This window comes from Dipteris shenzhenensis, chromosome 2, assembly GCF_047967505.1.
Source record: "Dipteris shenzhenensis isolate YYH24624 ecotype China chromosome 2, Dip_SZ_1.0, whole genome shotgun sequence".
NCBI classification, from domain to species: Eukaryota; Viridiplantae; Streptophyta; class Polypodiopsida; order Gleicheniales; family Dipteridaceae; genus Dipteris; species Dipteris shenzhenensis.
This window is the reverse complement of record NC_141597.1, coordinates 18386141-18411399: the sequence shown is the minus strand read 5'-3', so window position 1 is coordinate 18411399 and position 25259 is coordinate 18386141. Positions and strand designations below refer to the sequence as shown.

The 25259-nt window shown below is 47.5% G+C and overlaps 1 protein-coding gene across 3 annotated transcripts in view; it reads left to right on the top strand.

The window, feature by feature from the left end:
- LOC147904422 (3-dehydroquinate synthase) overlaps positions 1-21668 on the top strand; it is an 88070-nt gene extending 66402 nt beyond the window's left edge. The window contains exons 7-9 of one of the 3 annotated variants that reach the window (XM_087394311.1): positions 20716-20883; positions 21017-21098; positions 21250-21668. In XM_087394311.1, coding sequence (XP_087250437.1) covers positions 20716-20883; positions 21017-21098; positions 21250-21380 — 381 coding nt within the window. In that variant the 3' untranslated portion in view covers positions 21381-21668. Of the gene's footprint in view, positions 1-20715; positions 20884-21016; positions 21155-21249 lie in introns of all 3 variants that reach the window. The other 2 variants (XM_087394306.1, XM_087394314.1) reach the window with 2 other exon arrangements.
- Positions 21669-25259: the final 3591 nt, after the last annotated feature.

Here is a 25259-nt window from a genome sequence, read left to right as displayed (position 1 = left end):
TCTAGGGTCGACTTATGAAGCGTCGCCTTCAACAGTAGCAACAACAGCTAGGTGGCTTGTGTTGAAGCCCCTTTGCTATGTCTAACCCGCAAGTTGGGCCAAGGGTTCAGCCCAGCCCAAGGCGTTACATCCCTAAGTGGCCCTCGACTAGCTGATGCGCCCCCCATGTGGGGCGGTAGCTGATGCGCCCCCCCTGTGGGGTGGCGCTCCCCGACTTCACAACAAAACTGCTCACTACAACCCGAGCTAGGAAGAAGCCTGCGTACGCTACCATAGCTTCAACACCATCCCATCATGCTTTGACCTACCACAGATGCTAGAGCAAATCCAATCCACATGAGCAAATCTATTTCCTACAACGAGAGTTTAGAGTCTAGAGATGCAAAGCTCCGCATTGCCTCTTTGGAGAAAATAATTTCAGAAATGAAAAGCAAGGGCAAAGAAGAAGTAATTCAAGAGGTTATACAACAATGCAATACTACAACACTGTTACCTTACCACACGACGACCACCTGTCGACAGGCGTTGACCACATGACGACATCTGTTGACCACATGTTGACCATGTGTCAACACAAGTCAGCCATGCGATCACACAGGTTCATCCAGGAGTACTATCCGAGGCAACCATGTATCGACACATGTCAACCACAGGTCAACCAGGAGTATCATGTCCAAAGTGATCTCATCAAGAGCTGCGCACATGGAGAGTGAGCTTAGCACATGAAGCAGTCATGAGTATTTACATTTACACAGTGGTTCAGTGATACAGTGGTGCAGTGGTGCGGTGATCCAGCTCACCTGCACATGGAGAATTTACACCATCCTAACTAGAAGAGGCTGGTGAGTCAGGGAGTCAGGAAGTCGCCGTAGCCATCAAGAGAGCCAGCAGCGCAACGGCTATCCTCAACAGCTAAGGAGATAAGAGGATGACCAATGGGAAGAGAGGGGGGGGGATTCTCAGCGAAGAAGGGACCCTCCAAGGCGGGGGATGAGGATGAAGGAGAAAGAGGGGAGGGCATTCAGCATTCGGCACGGGAGCGGAAGAAAGGAGAGTGTGAGGAGAGATAGAGGCTAGAGCTATGAGCTCGCGAAGGAGAGAGTGTGGAGAGACTTGTGTGTACCCTCTGTCTACTATGGGGATAGACCTGTGTATTCTTGTGACTTGCGACTTGTGACCTGGAGACACTAGTCCAGTGATATGTACTTTGGCCAACTTGGTCACTTTCTCATTTCTCTTGTCTCTTCCCGATATGGGGATTGTTCACCAGTGTATGATGAGAATTTCTTATTCTGCTTATGTTGTGGAGTTCTCAGGTGATTGTCATTTAGCATAGTGCACTCGTACGTCGTCATTCACTGCAGTATAGCATACGACACTCGCACAGCACTGCACGGTGCACTCTGCGCGATCCATTGCATTAGAGCATTGCAATAGTCTTGCTTCTCACGCCAGTGGCCTTTGGCCTCCAGTAACACCTCCGGAAGGATAGGAACCCCTGCCCTCAAACAGTTTATGGCGATCACGATGGGACACTGCTGGTGTTGAGTAGCACGAGTGAAGTGGTGATCTAGGGTCCTAGAGAGAGGTCTTATGCCGAGTAGTTCTGAAACATTTGAAGGAGCTAGTGAGAGAACTAGGAGGTACTTGAGGAGAGTGGAGAAAAGACTTCCGGCAGACCAAACTAGGTACAAGAAGCATTACGTGCAACGTAAGTTTGCGAAGTCCTCAACTCGAGCACAAAGTGAGCCCATTGGAGCAGTAGCCAGAGCAAGTAACTTCATCGACACTCTCATTGACTTGGATCAACAGGAACCCTGGTGGTCAGATCCGGACTCCGGAGAAGAAGAAGTGCAAAGCGGAGAACAGGTGAAAGAAGAGGGTACTAAGGACGAGGGCTCCTCAGGGACTCATCAAGGTCAAGGCAGCCCCTCTCCTCCTCCTGCAACGATGTCTTCATCAACCACCTCTTCTACCGGAGTGGTGACTCCATCTGCTCCCGCCTCGACCTCTTGTGGACAAGCTGCTACCTCATCTGTTATGCAAAGCCCCGGGCTCCTAGCTAATCCTTCTTCTACATCTATCCCATTGGGGAGTACTTTTGCTCCGGCCATGCCTTTACCTGCCATGATGGTTTCATCTCCCTTTCCATCCACACCGGTGTTGCCTTTTCCACCACCTCCTTCCTTCCCTTCTGCCTATTCATCCATGACTTCAACTCCGTCCCTCTCTTTCCCAAATGCTCTCCCATCCTCTTTCACCCCCACATCTTCCATGTTCTCACCCTTTTCCTCTACAACACTGAGACCCCCCACTTACGCGCTACCATCTGGGTACACTTCCTCTATGACTACATCAGTAGTGACTTCCCCATTGTGGTTCTCCACACGAGGAGTTGTTGCGGTGGTCTCCTCCTTGGGAGCACCAACACTCATTATAGCCCCATCGGGACTCCCTCCAACTCTTGCATCTTCTCCAACCTCTCGGGTGGGGATGGCCGTTCTCAGTCCTCCAGATAGAGCTAGACTTCTCGAGCTACTCAACAAGGTCCACGTGAAGACTCAAAAGTTCAAAGGCCACCTCCATGAGGATGCGGAAGCTCATGTGAGGAAGTTCCTCACAGCATGTAGAGCTAAAGGTGTGGAGAATGAGCATGCGTACCTTCACATCTTTCCCTCGTCATTGGAGGATGCCGCGGATGTATGGTATAGTCAATTTCCTCCGGACCACTTCTAGATGTGGACAGACCTAAGGGAGGAATTCTTATGCACTTTCAAGTTGGAAAAATTCGAACACATGATTGTCCAAGAGTTATCCACTGACACCATGAAGCCTGGAGAAAGCATCTCTGAGATGTACACAAGGATGAGGGTGTTGGCGGCAAAGATGTCTGTGCCACCTAATGATGCTGTCATGAAGGGATGGTTTTTGAAAGCATTACCCCCTACCATTGCTATAAGGTTGGTTGATAAACTCCCTGAACATGCCTCACTTCAAGACTTCCTAAAAGAAGCTATCAAGATGGAACGGTCACAGCTAAGCTTTGCCTCATCAATGACTACGACCACCCAACTCCCAAGAGAGGAGGGATCATCTGCATGGCAGCAACTCAAGAAGGAGTTAGAAGAAATCAAAGAAGGCGTGAAAGATAGAATAAAGGTGGATGGCCAATCGTCCTTTGAGGCCCAAATTCGAAGTGGCCTTTGGTGCACAGAATGCAAGGGTTCTAACCATGGTTACTGGGAGTGCCCCTTCAAGCGAAAGGTACCTACTTCTACCTCATTTTGTACATTTTGTGAGATCCATGGACATGATGCCTCTGAGTGTAGGTACCTCAAAGGATTAAGGAAGCTTCTTCCAGAGTATACCTCGGGGGAACCTCTAGTTGTTGCAGTCAACAGAACGGTACCCATAACTTCTGGCCCAGCAGAAGTATCTCCTGCTCCCCCTCTTGCACGAGCATCTGAGCCACCTCCTCCTCCTGTCATGCCGCCTCCATTGCTTCCGACTCCCCCTTTGCTCCAAGCTCTTGCCCCCAATTCAATTGGTTCCCCTTGTTTCTATCCTCAGTCATACTATGCACCGTACCAACCACCTATGTCAGGAGGTGGCTATGGACCCTCTTATCAACGCGGTCGAAGGGGTGGTTTCCGAGGTGGACGTGGAGGTGCAGGCAGAGGTACAAAATTTAGAAGACCCATCATGTGTTACAGATGTGGCGAGTACGGCCACTACCAAGATGATTGTACACAGCCGTTCGGGGGACCCTCTTGTACACAGTGCAACACAAACGACCACTACACCAGAGATTGTCCCAATGGAAGAGTGGAACCTGCATCCCAAGTGAATATGGTTGATGTAGTAGTGGCGGGGGAGGGCAACAGTCTCCATTTGATTGGCGCAGTGTTGGGCACTGTGACACGGTTACATACAAAAGGTGACAAATGTAAGGGCGACTCAGAGTCAGCACCGGAGACCTCATCACCAATGAGTTCGACAAGTGTTCCCCCACCGAGGTCATTCTCCCCCTCCAAGGTACACAGTACGCCCAGGAATAGACCACCCATGCTGGCTTTTGATAGTGATTCAGAAACAATCTCGCAGGGCACACAGCCATTAAGGTCAACCACTAACTCTGGAAGTGCCTCATCCTCGGGTGATCACTCTATGCCTTTGAGGTATCAGGAGGTGGTAAAGGGTGTCACGAGAGATCTTCAAACAAGTTCTGAAGATGAAGGTAGCACACCTCAGTTTCCATCCCGCAAGTCCAAAACTGTGAGGTTTGCAACAGAAGTGACAACCCTCGGACAACACCGGGATAATGAGGCACGAGTAGGTCCTCCCAGTTTGTCCCCAACAACACTCAACAGAGAAGGGGCTATGGGGACAAGACCTAGTCCTGCCTAGGAAAAAGGGAAAGGAGTGATGGAAGAGAAACCACTGGAGACAATGACTTACAGTTCAGACCTACATCCACATCCTCGTGTAAGCTTTGACCCTCGGCCAGAGGCTAGGAGGATGAGGTTGCAGAAGGCTAATGCTAGTGTCCACCACTACTCCCTATTTGAGGATCTTATGAGTTTCAAACCCAACCTCACTCTACGACAACTTTGTCTATTGTCCCCCCAAATCAAGCATCAGACTATTACATTTCTTAATCGCCTCCCAGGAGGTCGACACAAGGGATCTACTCCGAGTGAGCCAACACCAGAGACATTACCAGCTCAGCATGGGTCTACACCGGACCACTTCTCTGGCTATGCTGCCCTCACTTGTGAACAAAGTCCCAAGCTCACCGTGGAGATCCATGGAGTGGAGCTGAAGGATGTCTTCCTTGATGGTGGGGCGGCTGTGAACATTATGCCGAAAGGCACACTCCAAAAACTAGGGTTGAAGTTGACAAGTGATGTTCACTTTCAGGTATGCATGGCTGATCAACGCAGAGTAAAACCAATGGGTGTAGTCAAAGGTGTTCACATGAAGATTGGCGGAGTAACTTTTCTCTCCAATTTTGTTGTCCTTGATATGAACAAACTTACCCTCTACTTCTTGGTAGGCCATGGTTGCGGTCTTCAAAGGCCATTCAGGATTGGTCAACTGATGAAGTTCGATTGCCCCTGGGATCCACATCCCTTGAAATAGATATGGTCACAGGGCAAGGCACATACCAATAGAACTAGGAGAGGAGGATTTTGAAGAACAAGCCGGAGCCGAAGAGGAGCATTGGGCCTGTGGGGACTGGCCCAGGGGTGGTGACCAAGATATCAATGAGGAGACAATCCTAGAAGGATTTGAAAGTTTGACCTACTTGTTGGATTGGGCTGATCAAGAAGACAAGGAAGCTGTCATTTTGGATTGGATGGGAGCCCTAGGCTCCTTAGCCGTCAACATGGTGGAACTATGCCAACAAGAAGATCAAGAAGAACACCTACTTGTAGTATTAGAAATCCACCCAGAACCACAGGGTCTAGCTGAACTAGTTTACGAAAGGATGCCCTTTGGACTTTGCAATAGTCCACACATGTATAAGAGAATGGTCACTAGGGGTACTACAGTGGACACCACTGATCGTACTGAGGACAATGATGGTACTGCAGTAAACATTGAGGATCGTCCAGTGGCCGATATGGAGGACATTGATCAAAATGATGCTGACAATACTATAGGATACAATGAAGGATCTACTGTAGACGAGGTTGGTATTGCACAACCCACCAATGGTACTCCAGAGTACAATCATGGTATTACGGTGTACAACCATGGTACTACGGTGTACAACCATGGTATTGCTGAGTGCAATGATGGTCATATAGAAGACAATAACACTAATGAAGTCGAGACTGATGGTGATAGTGATTTAGAAGAAAGTGACATAGACATTGCCGAACTTGAGGAGAATCACCACCAACAGCTTGAGGTCTTGGGGGGACCCAGGGTGGTGCATACCGGATACAGAGGTGAGGACATGGCCGATCTCACTTTGCTTGACCTTTTCTTATCAGAAGCCGACCACCCCTCAATTCAAGACCTTCCGGAAACCACTTATGAGGTGGAAGGCTTACCTTACCGAGGCATGCTGAAACAGTCACCGAGGCATCGAAGGCATACAACATCTGCAACATCTATTGATTCTACATCTTAGTCGATGCCTGAGAACCCCCTTGTTACTTAACCCCCATCTTGGTTGAGAGAAGTGGAGGGGGACTTTCCCCTTGAAGATACTCCAGCACATACAGGACTGAGAATGGGTGAACCAAGTACCTCAACATCCCAATGCAGTGCCCTTGTTGATGAGGCACGGAACTGGTGGTATCTCAACATTGGAAGTGAGGACCAACCCAGGCACTTGAAGTTAGCCACTTGGGTCTGGGAACATGACTATCTTCTAGATATAGTCACCGACCTTTTTAAAGAATTTGTGGATGTCTTTGCTTGGTCCTACAAGGATCTGAAGGGGGTGCCCGTTGATTTCATGGAGCATCGCATCGACTTATATCCGGATGCAGACCGTGTGATTAAAGGTCCATACCGCATGAATCCCAACTACGGCAAGACGGTCCAAACAGATATACAGAAAATGGAGCAAGCAGGATTAATCTACCCAATTGATTACTCCGATTGGGTCAGCGGAATTGTCATTGTACCCAAAAGAGAGACCGGCAAACTTAAAATATGTGTTGACTATCGGAGTTTGAATGCTGCAACACGACGTGATAGGTTCCCCTTTCCCTTCATAGATAGAGTGTTGGAGACAGTGGCAGGACATGCTTTATACTCATTCATGGATGGATATAGCGGGTACAGCCAAGTCCGAGTGAAAGAATAGGATCAGCCCAAGACTACCTTTGTCACTCAATGGGGAACATACGCCTACCGAATGATGCCCTTTGGACTATGTAATGCCCCGGCAACCTTTCAACGACTTGTAACCAAACTCTTTCAAGAGAATATCGGCAAGTTTCTTGAGGTATTTCTAGATGACTTCTCTGTTTTTAATGGTAAATCGGCCTCCCATCTTGATCTGGCCATACAAAATGATCATTTGCATAAGTTGAGATGGGTCTTTGATAAGTGCAGAGAAGTGCGCTTGTGTTTGAACCCTGACAAATGTTTCTTTCTCGCCCTCCGAGGTGTTCTCCTTGGTCATATTGTTTCTGCTGAGGGCATGACCACAGACCCCGCAAAGGTAGAGGTGATCATCTCATTGCCCATCCCTCGTACACCCAAAGAGGTGAAGTCCTTCTTAGGGCATGTAGGATATTACCGAAGGTTCATACGTTTCTATGCCGACATTGCTATTGCACTGAACTCCTACATCAAGACTGATTTTTTGTTTGGGCCACCCCACAACAACTAGCCTTTGATGATCTGAAGCATCGCCTCGTGAAGGCCCCCATCCTCAGGCAGCCCGATTGGGATGTAATTTTTCATGTCCATGTGGATGCTAGTGGGTGGGCAGTAGGTGCTATACTGGCTCAACCTAACCAGGATGCCAAGATTGATTTGCCGATCTACTTCGCGAGTCGACAACTCAATGGAGCAGAACGCAATTATAGTACCACAGAAAGGGAGGGCCTCGGCATGGTTTATGCCATGACCAAGTATCGTCACTACCTCTTGGGCAACAAGTTTGTGATCATCACTGATCATCAAGTTCTTAAGTATTTATTGAATAAGCCTACTCTTGGTGGCCGGATAAGTAGATGGATTCTTCTTTTTCAAGAATTTGAATTCGACATTGTGGCGAGGGCTGGGAGACTGCATCAACCTGCAGACCACTTGTCCAGGTTACATTCCGGGGAACCAGCCAGTGGTATCACCGATGAATTACCCGATGCGGGCTTGTTCGGAATGACGGCACTACCTGATGAATGCCTGTTTGCGGTGGACTGCTTTCCACCATGGTATGCCAACATAGTACACCTCTTGTCTACAGGTGGCTTTCCTCCAGGATTAACTCCAACAGAGAAACGCAAGCGGATCCTTCAAGCTGCTCCTTTTAAGTTGATTGCAGGTCAATTGTACAAGCTCGGGAAGGACCAGATCTTGAGACGGTGTGTGCTTCCGCACGAGACACAATCCATTCTTGAAGAGGCACATGCTGGCATAGGTGGAGGGCATATGGCCTCAGATGCTACTGCTCGGAAGATCATGCGAGCAGGGTTCTGGTGGCCCAAGCTCTTCCGCGACTGCCATGCTCATGTAACCAGATGTGATTCATGTCAACGAGCGGGCCCCAAGCCTACAAGGCGTGAGTACCTCCCTCTCAAACCATTCACTCCGGTGCCTCCCTTCTATCGCTGGGGATTGGATTTCATTGGACCCATCTCTTCTGCCACACGCCGAGGGAACAAGTATGCTCTGCTTGCCACCGACTATGGAACCAAATGGGTCGAAGCCAAGGCAATCAAGAACTGTACAGCCCATGTAGTAGCCACATTTCTATATGACCATATCATCTCTCGGTTTGGTTGTCCTGTTGAGTTGATGAGTGATAGAGGGTCTCACTTCCTAAATGACACCATTGCTGCACTAGTTCACCTGCTACAAATAGTTCACAAATTTTCATCTCCCTATTACTCACGTGCCAATGGTCTAGCTGAGAGCTCAAATCGCACAATGTGCAGGATCGTGCATCGACTTTGCCTAAGTTCTTTAGCCGATTGGGACGACATACTTCCAGCTGCTATATTCGCCTATCGAACTGCTTACAAGGCGAGTACTGGGTATTCACCCTTCGAGCTGGTTTATGGACTGGAGGCGGTTATGCCTGATGAATTTCATCTTGATACCTAGAGGATTCTTCCAGACAAAAATGACAACTTTGAAGCCTGCACAATGGAACGCTTGTGGGATTTGGAAGCACTAGCAGAGCATCGACGTGAAGCAGTTTTCGCTCAAGAAGTGTGGCAGAAACGACAAAAAGCTTGGCATGACCGGAACCTCAGAAAAAGAAATTTCAAAGTTGGAAATTTAGTACTCTTGTATTCCAGTAAGTTTCTCAAACACAAACCTAAGTTTGTAAGTGGTTGGACAGGCCCATTTTTCATTGCCAAGCTTATCCCAAGTGGTGGAGTCTACTTGGCTACTTTGGAAGGCAGACTCCTACTTGCACCAGTGAATGGGTCACGCATCAAGAGGTACCATGATCAATGAGGAAACACCCTCCTAGTCCTTCCATATACACTCTTACCTTCTCCTTCCTGGTGACATCTTCTCCCTCTGAGGGCCACTTTCTCTTTCTACAAGGGTCATCCTCTCTGCCCCTGGTGCCACTTTCTCTCTCTACATGGCTCCTCCTCTCTCCCCTTGGTGCCACTTTCTCTCTCTACATGGGTCCTTTTCTTTCCACCCGAGTGTCACTTTCTCTCTCTAAGTGAGCCCTCCAATTTTCACCTCGAGCCACTTTCTCTCTCTAAGTGTGACCTTTTTTTTCATCCCGCGCCACTTTCTCTCTCTAAATGACCACCCTTTAAATCCTTTTTCACTCCGTGTCACTTTCTCTCTCTAACTACGGCCTCCCCTTTTCATCCCGTTTTACAAACTCCTTCTCCTTCTATCTTCTCTCCAACTTCTACCTCTCTCTTACAAACCCCTTCTCTTTCCACCCTCTGTCCAACTTCTACCTCTCTCTTACAAAACCCTTCTCTTTCCACCCTCTGTCCAACCTTCTACCTCTCTCTTACAAACCCCTTCTCTTTCCACCCTCTGTCCAACCTTCTATCTCTCTCTTACAAACCCCTTCTCTTTCCACCCTTTGTCCAACTTCTACCTCTCTCTTACAAAACCCTTCTCTTTCCACCCTCTGTCCAACCCCCTACCTCTCTCTTACAAACCCCTTCTCTGTCCACCTTCTATCCACCTCCCACCTCCCTCTTACAAAAGCCTTCTCTTTCCACCCTCTGTCCAACTTCTACCTCTCTCTTACAAAACCCTTCTCTTTCCACCCTTTGTCCAACCTTCTACCTCTCTCTTACAAACCCCTTCTCTTTCCATCCTCTGTCCAACTTCTATCTCTCTCTTATAAAACCCCTCTCTTTCCACCCTCTGTCCAACTCCCCACCTCCCTCTTACAAAAACCTTCTCTTTCCACCCTATGTCCAACTCCCCACCTCCCTCTTACAAAAACCTTCTCTTTCCACCCTCTGTCCAACTTCTACCTCTCTCTTATAAAACCCTTCTCTTTCCACCCTCTGTCCAACCCCCTACCTCTCTCTTACAAACGCCTTCTCTTTCTACCTTTTGTTCACCTCCCACCTCCCTCTTACAAAAGCCTTCTCTTTCCACTCTCTGTCCAACTTCTTTCTCTCTCTTACAAAGCCCTTCTCTTTCCACCCTCTGTCCAACCCCCCTACCTCTCTCTTACAAACCCCTTCTCTTTCCACCTTCTTTCCACCTCCCACCTCCCTCTTACAAAAGCCTTCTCTTTCCACCCTCTGTCCAAACCTCTCTTACAAACCCCTTCTCTTTCCACCTTCAGTCCACCTCCCACCTCCCTCTTACAAAAGCCTTCTCTTTCCACCCTCTATCCAACCCCTTCCACCCTCTGTCCAAACCTCTCTTACAAACCCCTTCTCTTTCCACCTTCTGTCCACCTCCCACCTCCCTCTTACAAAAGCCTTCTCTTTCCACCCTCTGTCCAACCCCCTACCTCTCTCTTACAAACCCCTTCTCTTTCCACCTTCTGTCCACCTCCCTCTTACAAAAGCCTTCTCTTTCCACCCTTTGTCCAACCCCCTACCTCTCTCTTACAAACCCCTTCTCTTTCCACCCTCTGTCCAACTCCCTACCTCTCTCTTACAAACACCTCATCTTTCCACCTTATGTCCAACCCCCTACCTCTCTCTTACAAATCCCTTCTCTTTCCACCCTCTGTCCAACCCCCACCTCTCTCTTACAAACTCATTCCCTCTCCACCCTTTCCACCTCTGCCTCCCTCTTACAAACACCTTCTCTCTCCACCCTATGTCACTCCCCCACCTCTCTCCTATCAATACTTTCTCTCTCCACCCTTTGTCACACTCATCTCTTTTTCTTCCATCTTCCATCATCCTGGCAATGCACGTCCAACCTATTTTTGGCACTTAGCTAAATGTGGTGAATATGCTAAATTTGGCAAATATGCTAAATTTGACGAATATGCTAAATTTGACGAATATGCTAAATTTAGTGGATAAGGTTAAGTTTGGTGGATTTGCTTTTTGGCTCTCCCCCCTCTATCGGTTCTCTCCACCCCTTACACACCACACTCAAAAGCGCGCTAGTTTGGTGGCCAACTATCCTCCTCCCAGCTCTCCTCTCCTTGGCAACCAGCTCTCTCCCTCCTCCTTGGCAACCAGCTCTCTCCCTCTCCACGCAGCTCCCTCTCCTGGGCAACAGCCCCCCCCCCCCCCCTCTCTCCCTCTACCCGCCACACTGCCCCTCCCCCCTCTCCTGCGCAGCCCCTCCCCCCCTCTCCCTCTACCTGCCCCCCCCCCTCTCTTGCACAACAAGCCCCCCCCCCCCCCCCCCCCCTCCCCCCCCCTCTCCCTCTACCCGCCACCCTGCCCCTCCCCCCTTCTCCTGTGCAGCCCCTCCCCCCTCTCCCTCTACCTGCCCTCCCCCCCTCTCGTGCGCATGGCCCCCCCACCTCTCTCCCTCTACCCGCCACCCTGCCCCTCCCCCCTCTCTTGCGCAGCCCCTCCCCCCTCTCCCTCTACCTGCCTTCCCCCCTCTCTTGCGCAACAGCCCCTCCCCCCCTCTCTGCCTCTACCCGCCACCCTGCCCCTCCGCCCTTCTCCTGTGCAGCCCCTTCCCCCTCTCCCTCTACCTGCCCTCCCCCCCCTCTCCTGCGCACAGCCCCCCCACCTCTCTCCCTCTACCCGCCACCCTGCCCCTCCCCCCTCTCCAGCGCAGCCCCTCCCCCCTCTCCCTCTACCTGCCCTCCCCCCCTCTCTTGCGCAACAGCCCCCCCCCCCCCTCTCTCCCTCTACCCGCCACCCTGCCCCTCCCCCTCTCTCCTGCGCAGCCCCTCTCCCCTCTCCCTCTACCTACCTCCCCCCTCTCCAGCGCAACCCCCTCTCTCCCCTCTCCCTCTACCTGCCTACGTCCCCCTCTCCTGCTCAACTCTCCCCCTTCTCCTCCCTACACCCTCTGCGTCACCCCCTCTCCCCTCCTTGTTCCTGCCCCCCTCCCCCCCCCTCGTCACCCCTCCCTCCCTATCACTCTACATCCGTCCTCTTCCTCTACCTCTCCACGGACACCCCCTCCTCACTCTTTTCCTCTCCATATGACGCATGGGGTGCACTGGTGGCTTTGCTAAGGATTCTCTCATACAAAATTCTAGGCTCCTATCTTGTTAACCTCGACCTCAACACCTACTCCTCCCTCTTTGCCTCTCCAGACCTCGACAGCGAGATCCCTTCCTCACTATTTTCCTACCCCTTCGTAACTCTTTTCCTCTCCATACGAAGCATGGGCCTGCATTGGTGGCTCTACTAAGGAATTCTCTCGTAGCAGATTCCGGGCTCCTCTCTTAATAACCTCGACATCAACACCTCCTCCTCCCTCCTTGCCTCTCCAGACCTCGACATCGACACCCCCTTCGCACTCTTTTCCTCTCCATACGACACCATCGTTCATGCCTACCCGTGCCCCTCGCCACAAGTACAAACCCAGATTACCCCGCGATACTCTATTCGTTGACTTCCATCGGGCTTGGGTAGGCCACAAAATAGGATCAGGACCATCCTCCATGGCATCACTTGGCAAATGCACCACGGATGACCTGGGTGCCGGGTCTACACCACAGAGCACTTCCAAACAACCTCGAGCAGCTGCAGATTCACCTCCCTCCAACAGGATCACTATCATATCAGATGAGGAGCTATCCCCTTTTTCGAGTTCCTCTGATTCAGATCATGGAGGCTCTGACTATCTGCCCCCCACAGGTACAATCAAAACACCATCCAAGGCATCCAGTGGGCATAGTGGTCACAGTACCGGTGGTGGTGATTTGGCCCCACAAAGTACAGCTTGTGATCTTCCACCCCCTGCTTCATCTTCCTCGATCATTTGGGTGGTTTTCAAACCTTTCCTCGATCCCACACTCAAGCTGTCTAGCATCTTGTCACCTGATGAGATAGCCCGCATGTCTCTCATGGAGTTTGATGTTGTCACACTTCCCCAGGTGGATGTCCAAATGTGTACTGCGTTCATTCAGTCTTATGACTTTGCAATAGACACATTTGGATTCTTGAATTCCCGTCACATGTTCACTCCTAGTCTCGTATCCACATATCTCCGTCTTCCCACACTTCCCCTTTTGCCACCTCACACCGACTCACCCACATTCCTGTCCTTCTTGTCTACGTGTAAAACTCATCGCAGAGGACATGAGTGCAAGAAGGTTCTCGAGGGAAACAGCCGAGAGGCGCTTTCAGCGAGGTATTTGTTCACGCACTTCTACTCTGCCCCAGGCCACTTCTTCATCACCAAGGCGATCCATTCTGCCTTAGACTCCATTCTCTCGGTCACTCCCTACGATTTCGCCTCACTCTTCTACTCTGCCTTCCGTAACACAGTCCGCAAGCGTCGGGGCACATATACCTGTACTTGTGGGCCCCACCTCACCTTCTTACTTCACCAGTGGAAGGCCAACCCTCCTTCCATTGTCACAGGTCGCCTCCCTTCATCATCTCTCTCCCCTCGTGTCACCCCCTCTTACATCTCTTTCACTGTCACTTCCAGTGTCCCTTCCCCCGGAACTGCCTCCTCTCCTCTTTCGACCAGGAGGACACTTCGGCGAGCGCCACCTGATGAAGTCTGCGCCGGAGGTTCTTCAGTATATTCTGCTACTTGTGCTACAGGTTTCCTATCAGTGACATGTCTCGTATCTTCATCAGTCACTTCGCCAGTGCCCGTGCCCGTGCCCGGACTTACATCTCCATCAGTCACACTTGTCCAGGCTTCTCCAGGGATCTCCAGACTTTCAGTGGGAGGGATTGCACCAGGTACACCCCCTGTTGTACCAGTGACGACGACTGTTGTACCAGTGACGATGACTGTACTAGTGACTTCCTCGAAAGGTGTATTGTTACGAAGGACTGCAGCTGTTTCATCTTCTCTCCCTACCACTTTCACCGATGCAATCATCACCACAGTTCAGGCGACCTCTGACCATGTGTTGGACCAAGTGTTGGACCTGAATCTCAGCCTGGGCCCTGACTCCCACGGGCTTTCTCAGGGGATGTCATCCCAGGGAGTACTTCACATTTCGGCCTCCCCACCACGACCACCACAGGGCAGAGACAGGAGCAAAGACCGGAGTAGGAGCCCCTCCCGAGGAGATCCTCCATCGGCCACTTCAACATCAGAGGAAATATTTGAGGGAGGGATTTTGCCCCAATCTGTGGATTGCCCACCCCTTCATGAGAATGATATGTTCACAGCTTACATAGCTGCTTCATCAGGCCCACCTCTTTCAAATATTTCCCTGGTGGAAGAACAGAATGAAGATTACAGCCAACTACTATCTGTCCTTCACAAGAAACGCTCACTAGTATGTGGGGAAGAGGAGGATCTCATTTAAATCTTCACCATTCCCTTGCAGGAATGCCTCGCACAGAACAGAAAGATCTCCAGGGCCCCGACATGTTTTGTGCACTTGGACAAATTGGCACCTACAGGAAACCTGTCAACCGAGGAAGAGGGAGCTCTCCCTGACATGTTTGAGGAATTGGGAAACGTGATTAATTTGGCAGACAGAATGAATTACAGCGATAGGTATGCGTGGATGAAAAGGTCCCTGCATCTTGCTCAGTGTATCATGGATGACACTTTCACGCAGCTTGGGACAACGGTCTTCAATTCCACAGGTTATGCTCATAAGCTCCTCTCCCAACAGCAACATTTGAAGTTAGAATTCGAGAGAGCACAGGCAGCCCAACAGCGTGCCACAGAAGTGACACTTCGACAACAGGAGGAAAGGTGGCAGAAAGAGAAGGACTCAGCAATACATGAGCGTGACATCGCTTGGAACATTCAGCAGGCTGCCCTTGAGGATTCACAAGTAGGAATGGGAAGCAGAAATGACAACACTACGCAGCCAACATGCAGCAGCTCTGAAAACTTTGCAAAGCCAGCATGTCACAGAGGTGACCATATTTCACCAAGGATTACACAGTTAAAGGAGTCGTTGTCTTCCTCCGAGATTGCCAAGGAAAAATCAGAATCCAGTGGCTGAATTGGAAAAGAAGCGTTCATCCATGGAGGAAGAATGCACAGATCTTCGGACGCAGTTGGCCACCCTCCAGACTTCCCAATCCACCTTGCAAGGGCAAAAGGATCATTATTACCGGCGATACCACCGATATAAAGCCAAGTATGAAAATCTGAGAAATGTGATGGACACGCTTGAGTGTGAGGAGGAAGCACCCCATCCACATACATATGACTGAGCCAGAGCAAAGGGATGAGCAAAAGGCCACAGAGCCAAATACGAAGGCGGAAGAGGAGAAGGCAGAGGCACAGGCTGCTGATTACCACCCTCAGTAATCTCACAAAGGGTTTGATACATGGGTGTTTGGGCTTTTTTTGCACTGTTAGATTTTTGCCAAGCTGCTTGGCCCTCACTGTAAATATCAATGTTTTACCTCAAGATGTCCTCAGTTTTTTTTTTGCAATTTTCCATGCTGTCCCTTATCATGCAACAGTTTATTTTTCATGTTTCAACTTAATACAAATCTTGGATTACTCCCACGGCCAACCACATGGTCTGTACCATTTCCTTTTCCTACTCCATCACCATATCAATGGTTTGTAAGTTCCTTTTTTTTTTCTTTGACGGATTCGTCCTCCATTTCTATTCACCGGGACGGTGAATGATAGTGGCGGGAAAACTGTTACCTTACCACACGACGACCACCTGTCGACAGGCGTTGACCACATGACGACATCTGTTGACCACATGTTGGCCATGTGTCAACACAAGTCAGCCACGCAATTATACAAGTTCATCTAGGAGTACTATCCGAGGCAACCATGTATCGACACATGTCAACCACAGGTCAACCAGGAGTATCATGTCCAAAGTGATCTCATCAAGAGTTGCGCACATGGAGAGTGAGCTGCGCACATGCAGCAGTCAGGAGTATTTACATTTACACAGTGGTGCAGTGGTGTGGTGATCCAGCTCACCTGCACATGGAGAATTTACACCATCCTAACTAGAAGAGGCTGGTGAGTCAGGGAGTCAGGAAGTCGCCGTAGCCATCAAGAGAGCCAGCAGCGCAACGGCTATCCTCAACAGCTAAGCATATAAGAGGATGACCAATGGGAAGAAAGGGGGGGGATTCTCAGCGAAGAAGGGACCCTCGAAGGCGGGGGATGAGGATGAAGGAGAAAGAGGGGAGGGCATTCAGCATTCGGCACGGGAGCGGAAGAAAGGAGAGTGTGAGGAGAGATAGAGGCTAGAGCTACGAGCTCGCCAAGGAGAGAGCGTGGAGAGACTTGTGTGTACCCTCTGTCTACTATGGGGATAGACCTGTGTATTCTTGTGACTTGCGACTTGTGACCTGGAGACACTAGTCCAGTGATATGTACTTTGGCCAACTTGGTCACTTTCTCATTTCTCTTGTCTCTTCCCGATATGGGGATTGTTCACCACTGTATGATGAGAATTTCTTATTCTGCTTATGTTGTGGAGTTCTCAGGTGATTGTCATTTAGCATAGTGCACTCGTACGTCGTCGTTCACTGCAGTATAGCATACGACACTCGCACACCACTGCACAGTGCACTCTGCGCGATCCATTGCATTAGAGCATTGCAACACTCATGCTTCTCATGCCAGTGGCCTTTGGCCTCCGGTAACACCTCCGGAAGGATAGGAACCCCTCCCCTCAAACAAGCACCTGCGCCATAGCTTGTGACCAAGGTGTAGGAATTAGTTACCACTCAGCTCAAGTCTATGAAACAGGAATTTACAACAGCGGTGAATAGCAAGATCAACAAGTGTGATGTCTATGAGGAGGTAAAAGAACAAGAAATCAGGGCTGCAAATAATCGGATTATATGCATAGGAGGGCTGCCCGAGGGCTGGACTCTAGAAAGTAGGAAGCACGGAAAAAAAGATTGAACATCTCAAGAAGACAATACCCTAGATTGAATGGGATTCAGAAGAGAGATTTTGTCAACGAAAAGGGAACATAGGCAAGAGCAATCCTCAAGACAAGGCGGCAAGGAGCAAAGTCCTCAGACAAACCAACAAGCTGAGAGGTACTAGGATATGGATTTTAGAGGAGCTTACCCCAACTCAGCTCAAGAAATGCAGAATTGACAAAAGTAAAAGAAGCTTGAAAGGAAGGAAAATGGGCTGTTTGTCAAGATGGTATAGTACTAATCAGAGATTTCAAAGCTAGACCCAAAGACTCTCAATCTGAAAATGATGTAATGAAGGCCACTTCACAGTAGTACTAGAATTTAGTAGCTGAGATGGCTTGTGCACTCCTCGACTCTCTCTGACACTTAGAGATGTAATGGCTCCTCTTTTTGGCTGTGCAAGGGGCCTATGGAATGGTTGTGGTTTTGTGTAGATGATGGTTTCCTTTGAGAAAAGTCATGTTGACTTGGTTAGGCTGCTATTAAGTGTAATTATAGTGGTAATTGTAGTTATTTGGAACTTTAGGTTTAGATTGTGGTATTCCATGCAGCATAACTTCTCTTTGCTTTTGCAGGGCCTGAGTGGCTTTGCCACCTTGTTTGGATGTGTAATTTTTCTCATAGTCCTGTGAGGGCTTTCGTAGACGTTAATCTCTCTCTCTCTCTCTCTCTCTCCTATTTGCCCCTTTTGCCTCTCCCTTTTCCTCATACTTGTGTTCCCGGACTGTGAAAGAGCCACAAGGGAAGGGATAACTCGGCTTGCACTACAGCTAAGTTTCTCTTTGAGAACATAATCTGTAGATATTTTGAGCAAAAAAAGGTTTTTGTACGTTGTGCCCATGACAGTAGATGAAAGGATACAATGACTCGGACTACTGGTAGATCTATTAATATGCAATGGTCATGGTTATGGTGTGCAAGGCGGTGGGCTATGGTAGCTTGGCTGAGCACAAGCATGGTTGTTTGAGCTGGTGAGCAACAAATAGGCCAAATTCAGTGACAGTTAGTTTAGACACTTCACCATCACCATCACGTCCCCGTGACATATTCTAAGTAGAAAGGAGAGGTAGATTGTTGACAAGTTTTGATGTCTTTCGAAGGTGATCTCTCTCTGCATTGTGTGATGAAAGAAGGGATGCATTCCTGGACAGTATGCAGTTTTAGGCACAGCATAATAGCAGACAACCCATCAAAGTTGGCACTCCTAATTGTGTGACATGTAAATATACTAAAAGGAAAAAATTCGAGTGATGATGACAAATATTAGCTGAAGAGGTCCTAGTTGAACTCATTGAATCACCATCTATGCCACATGAACCTAATTTTTTTCAAAGAAAACAAGAAAAAAAGATAAGACATATAGTATATTAAGGATGTCTAGTTAAGTGGAAAGATAGACAAAAGAGAGTTTGACTTGGGAGAATGTAAGCAATCTTCAAAGGGGGTTCCCACATATTATTTGGAGGATGTAAACATTTCTTAAGGGGAAGGGAATGTTATGCCAATTATGATACTGGGACCATGGATATAGGCCACAGTAAAGGCGGAAAACCGTGCGTCTTACAATGCCTGCACGGTAGGGATTAACAGAGAGTGCATAAGGATACTAGGTCCAATGAAGGACACATGGCTCATAAAAAGAGCCTATATGGCAAACACTTGGCTAGAGGGAGGATTTTAGAAAGCCCAAGAGAAAGAGGTGTCTCATGAGAGGAGGCATAGTGACCAAGAGCTTCAATGAGGCAAGTAGAGAGCTTGAGTGGGATCCTGTGGATAGCTTTTTGAAAGTTCTCATATATGGCTGAAGGATCATTCTCACTATGCCTGGAATAGCTGGTCTAACAGTACTTGACTTGATTTAGAGGTTAGTAACATTATGACCCTCTCACTCTTATCCAGCTAAGTCGCCTTTTAACGTGACCAACGCCTTTGGTATGCTAGAATGTGCTTTGAATTCTTCCAAGCTTCTGTTTACGCTTTAGTAATGCTAACCTTTAGGAATTAGTTGATCCTTAAGTTAATGAGAGTATGAGTTTGTTGGCTTCTCTCATCATGAGTCTCAAATTTTTGCCTTGGTCTCTTTTATCTCTCTTTAATTATATGCCACAAATTTCAAGGTTTGATAAATATTCTGAAGCCTAAATTTCCATGGCTCCATTCAATTTGGCATTTTTTGGAAGAGGGATTTCATTGGTTTGAATCATTGTGATTAATTCACGTGTTACATAGAGTATGTGAGTGCGTGCACACTTTCAGAAGGGCAATTCAATTACATGAAAGTAGATATCTAAGCATACCTTAAGCACTCATATTAGAAACCAAACAGAAAGAAGGTCTGAGCCCTTACCGCTTTGCAAAGTAATCAAGCAATGATGATGATGGTCCCCCTTGCAACTGCCATCAACCTTAGCACCAATGGACTCTTCTCTCAATGTGAGAGGATATTTTGGCTATCATATGCCCTTTTTCAGTGTGAAGATCACCCAAAGCCGACAAAGCAAGGGGTAGTAAAGTTGAAGCATTTTTCAATGAAATACATAGTATCTACAATAGATAGCTATTTGTGGTCCACAATGAAGACCTGATCATAGGAGCTGTATCTATCGGAGGCGTTTGAAAGTATGACAAATAGGACATTCTCTAGCTTAAGCAAACTAGACCTTGCTTGAGCATTGTCATCTTCATTGAAGACTGCATTGTGATGTGTGTCATATAGTCTACCCTGAGAGGAGGTGAGGAGAGAGAAGTTATCCTTTGATCTAGAAGGGCTAGGGTCAAGCCTTGTATATCATACTGACACAGCATAGCACCTTAGAACGCATATTAACACATGCAGGGATGCAATACTCAGATTTGATTGGCTGCCCTAGAGTGTGGTGTGGTGAGTGCTGCATGATATATGGCTCCCTCCATCCTTGATGGAGGCATGTGGGGTATGCCTCATCATGTGGCGCTTCAAAAGCCTCTATCTCTAACCATCCCATTGACGTTATGCCTCATCATGTGGCGCTTCAAAAACCTCTCTATCTCTAACCATCCCATTGACGTAATGACATTGCATGGTTCACCTAGGACCTAAGGTGTAACTACCACTCTTTGATCCATTTAATAATCCTCACCACCAATCACCCCAAGGGAACGAAATCCATAGTTCATCACTCACTTTCCCAACATAGGTCAAGGTTCATTCTCATCATTGACAAGAACATATTATAGTCCTCACATACCGCAGGGTTAGCCCTCCTGTCAGGAGCCACCTCATTCTGGCTGTAGTCTAGGCTGAGGGTGAAGATAAGCCGGCTGCTTTGATCTGTAGGGGGTAACCCTGTTAAGCCAGAATTTAATCTTATGCGACTGCCATCCATGCTTGTTGCACAGCTTACGCTAACACTTGAAGGTGCTTCATAATTTCTAGCTACTTGTTTCTCGTACTTTATCTTTCTGATAGAAGAGAGGAATCGTATTGTATTGGCAGTTTTGATGTGCATAAATAATTGCAGTGTGGAAACCAAACATGCTCACGATGTGTTAATTTGATTCAGGAGCATACTGAGAATATAATTGCAACTCACTGTAGGGTCCAGTACATGCTTATGTAGCGGTTCCGGGAGGCAAGACCTCCTATCTTGCAGAGTTGCAGAGTGGAATGCAGGTCTCAGTGGTCAATGCACATGGTAGGCAGAGGCCAGCAACTATTGGTCGTGTGAAGATAGAGACACGACCTTTGATACTCGTGGAAGCGATGGTAAATATCAATATTTTTTGTTGATTGCACATGAATCAGTTTGGTGAAGTTCAATTTGCTCTTGAGGGCCTTTACTGCTGATTACATTTGTTTTAGTTGGTGAGATTATATGCTGACGTAATAGCTGTAGCAGGTGGAAAATGATCACTCTACAATTTTCAGTCTGCTGTTGCAAAATGCAGAAACTGTCAATTTAGTGCAACCACCATCTACAGGTAGGCTAAACAGAGTCGTCGTGTAAGCAACCATTAATGAAGCTTGCGTATTCAAGGTATTCAAGTTAGTGGTGCCCATGAAAGCTAGAGAATTTCACATGTCCAAGTAGTTCAAATCCAGAATTGATCTGTAACGGTTTGCTTTTTGCAGGTACTGAAACGAAGAGTGATCTGGCTGTCGCTGTAACCAATTTAAAAGTTGGTGACAAAGTGCTTTTGAGTGTACAGGCTAGTGCACGTCATACAGGGATCAAGATCAAGGAATTCATTGTTGAAAAGTGAGTCTTCTGAGCATAGTCACAAGAACGTTTTGTCAGTTTCATTGTTTCATCATTTCGACGAGTTTCGTTTCGTTTCCTTTCCACTTTTTGGACAAAACGGAAAGGTTTCGAATTGATACTTAATACATAGCCTTCTATATTTAGTTAGAGTGAACAAAGAGAAATACAAATCAAGATACTAAAAAGGAAATTCAAAACACAAACACATTGGATTCTAGAAAACATGGGACAAAAACGTGTATTTTGATTTGGACAAAACAAAGGTTCCGTTGAGAGCGTTTTGTCCTATTTCGAAATGTTTTCGTTTGTTTTGTGTTTCATGGTTTTGAACTGGACGAAACGGGTTTTCATGTGACTATGCTTCTGAGTTTTGTTAATGTGTAGGTGTAGTTTACATGTGTAACAATAGTGTGACATCTTAGGATTGTTAGAATTATAGATATAATTCAGCAGTGACCAATGTAATATAATAAGCTAGTTAGGGGCACTTTTCCCTCTTTAAGAGGTTTTTCCCCCTAACCGCAGTTAGTTCACTAACTATGGTTAGTGACTACTAAGGTTTTGTCACTAGGACAAAACCTTATCTTTCTCACTTTGAGTTGTACTCTCTTACTCTATTCTATTGCAACTACGTCTTCAGCTTCCAAGCTTCCTACTCTCTCAATCTCTCTTGCTCTCACTCATTCTCTCTATCCTTCATTTGGTATCAGAGCAGGTTCAAGAGTCTCTGGCTCCCTGCTCCCTCAACGTACTCCCCCTGCTCCAACTTGTCCGTACGTGTCGCCGCTGCTTCCGTACAGTTCCGTACATCACATCGCCGCTGTACGGTTTACCGTACAGTCCTGTACTGTACCTGCTAGCTGTACCAGCCGTACCTGCGCAGGAATCCCATACTGTACCTGCTCACCGTACATCGATCGCCGTACAGTTCCGTCAAGTTCCGTACATCGCAACCGTACAGTACCTGTCGTACAGTATCCGTACCTGTCGTCGTACAGTACCAGCCGTACAGTGCCGTACAAACTGTACGGCATTTCCGTACTGTTCTCACTGTCCGTACTGAATCCGCTTCAGTACAACAGGTAGCTGCTTTGTTTCGAAAAGAACCAGCAGGTGTTTTTGACAGACAAATTGTGCAGACAGCCATTGTTTGGCTCAGTATTCTGCGAGTACATTTGGGGCATTTTGTATATTGCAGACATTGCAATCATTGTGCAAGTTTGGAGCTACATTTGGAGCAAAATTGCAGATCTAGTCTGAAATTTGGGGCTTTTGTTTAAAAATTGCAGATTTGGGGCTTTTAGCATTTTTGCCCCTTTCTGGCTGCAATTTCTAGCCACAAATTGGGGCTTTTGTGTTGAGAGAGCATTTTTTTGGAGTATTCAGTACATACTGCCTTTCTTGGAGTGTTTGGAACACTTTTGGCAGATTTTGGAGAGTTTTAGATGCTTGGACAGATTTCTGACAGCTCAAGTACAGAAATCTAAGTTGCATATACAGCCCGTGCTTGGCTGTGTTTTTGGGAGTTGTGCATTTTATTCCCAGTAAGGGAATTCAGCTTTATATCTGCTTCAATCTCTTTCTCTGATATGGCCCATCAAAATCAGAATGAGTTCCAGTTCGGTGGTCTTTCACAGGAAGACAAGTTGGATGGTACCAACTACTCCCTCTGGAGTTTCATGGTACGTAATATTCTGATTTCTCGCAATTTATGGGATTATGTCAATGGGGATGAAATCCGACCAGCAGATATTGCACCTGCTACCCCTCCTCAGCAAGGAGGTGGAAGAGGTCGTGCACAGGGTGCAGCTGCAGGACAAGTTGTTGGTGCAGCTACAGTCAATACTCCAGAGTATAAGAGATGGGATTCACGAGATGCCTTAGCCTTGTCATGCATCTCTCTTTCAGTGAAAAGATCAATCATTCCGCATATCCGGTCGTGTAAGACCTCCAGGGCAGCGTGGGATATTTTGGAAAGCATGTATGCAGCACGGAATGATGCCAGGGTATCTTTCTTAAAAAGAGAGTTGAGCAATACACATATGGAGGAGGGTGACTCCATGTCAGTCCACCTCACAAAGCTACAGGATCTCAGAGAGCAATTGTTAAACATAGATGAAATTATTCCTGATTCAGAGATGATCACAACCACTCTGAATTCTCTTCCTGAGTCTTATCTCAGCTTTCACACTTCGCTGAATTTATCATTGAGGGGGGGTGCAAATCCTCTCACTTTTCATGAGTTGATAGGACTTCTGCTTCAGGAAGAGCAGACCAGGAAAAATTTGGCTTCACGTGCAGGTGAACAAGCCATGCTCTCAAAATTTAAATAAAAAACAAAGGGACAGGCAAAGACAGCAGTAAATCAGCCTTCCAGTGGGTCAGGACAGCCTTCACAAAAGGCTAAAAGTGATGCAAGTAAGCCCAAAAAGAAGGGTTTTTGTCACTACTGCAAAAAGCCAGGTCATCACATAGCAGAATGTAGGAAAAGGATTGCAAAAGAAAAGAAAAACAGCACAGGAATGGCTGTTTCAGATTCAGCCCCTTGTGCATCTGACAGTGGGGATGCTACAGCCAACTTTGTTGGTCAAGATTATGCCTTTTTCTCTTGCATTTCAGATTCTAGGTTGGCTGTTCCAGATGCTCGGGATAGTACAGCCTCTTGCAGTGATGGTACATATGCATTTTTGACTTGCAGCTTTGACTCTTCTACAGATGCATCTGCTTTCAGTGTTAATGAAACACTGAACACATGGTATTTTGACAGCGGTGCATCCAAGCACATCACTTCTAGGAAGTGTCTTTTTGCTTCCTTGCATCCACCTCCTGTTGGTAAGAAAGTCACTTGTGCCAACAATTCCTCATATTCAGTACGTGGCACAGGAGAAGTTGAGCTCACTGCAATTGATGGCTCAATTTTCAGACTTTCAGATGTCTTATATGTGCCTGGCATAACCAAAAATCTCCTTTCAGTGTCCACTCTTAACAGAGGGGGATTTCAGGTCATCTTTGAGGATGACAAATGTGCTGTCCGAGACAGGGAAGCTAACTATGCCTTAAAGTTATCTGGTACTTTGCTGCGTGGGCTTTTTCAGCTTGATATTTTTGAGAAAAGAGCAGCCCATGCTCTGGCAGTTTCTACCCCTACAACTGCCATGCAAAATGCAGCACTATGGCATGCCAGATATGGCCACATGCATTATAACAGCTTAATGACACTTCAAAAATTTTCAATGGTTGATGCATTGCCACCTCTTGAGATACCTCCTCCACATGCCTGTGAAGGGTGCATTTTAGGTAAAATGCATAGATTCCCCTTCAAAAAGGATGGTTCAGTTAAAGCTGTTCGCAAATTGCAGCTTATACACAGTGATGTTTGTGGTCCCATGAGGACTCCGTCATTGGGTGGTCATCTCTACTTTGTCACATTTATTGATGACTACTCCAATTTTACTTGGGTTTATGGGCTGAAAAAGAAATCTGAAGTGTTCACAGTGTTTAAACACTTTTCAGCCATGGTTGAAAATGAAACCGGACTCAAGATACAGACATTACGCACGGATAGAGGTGGGGAATACCTATCAGCAGAATTTGATGCTTTTCTCAAGCAAAAGGGTATTGTGCATCAGCTCACAGTCAGGCTGACCCCTCAGCAAAATGGCAAAGCTGAGAGGAAAAATAGAACTCTCATGGAGATGGACAGATGTATGCTGAAAAGCAAACACATGCCTCATAAATTCTGGCTAGAGGGTTTAATGTGTGCCAATTACATTTTGAACAGGGCTCCCACTAAGGCTTTAAAAACTAAAACTCCTTTTGAGGTCTGGAATGACAGGAAGCCTTCAGTGGATCACTTCCGAGTCTTTGGATGCCTTGCCTA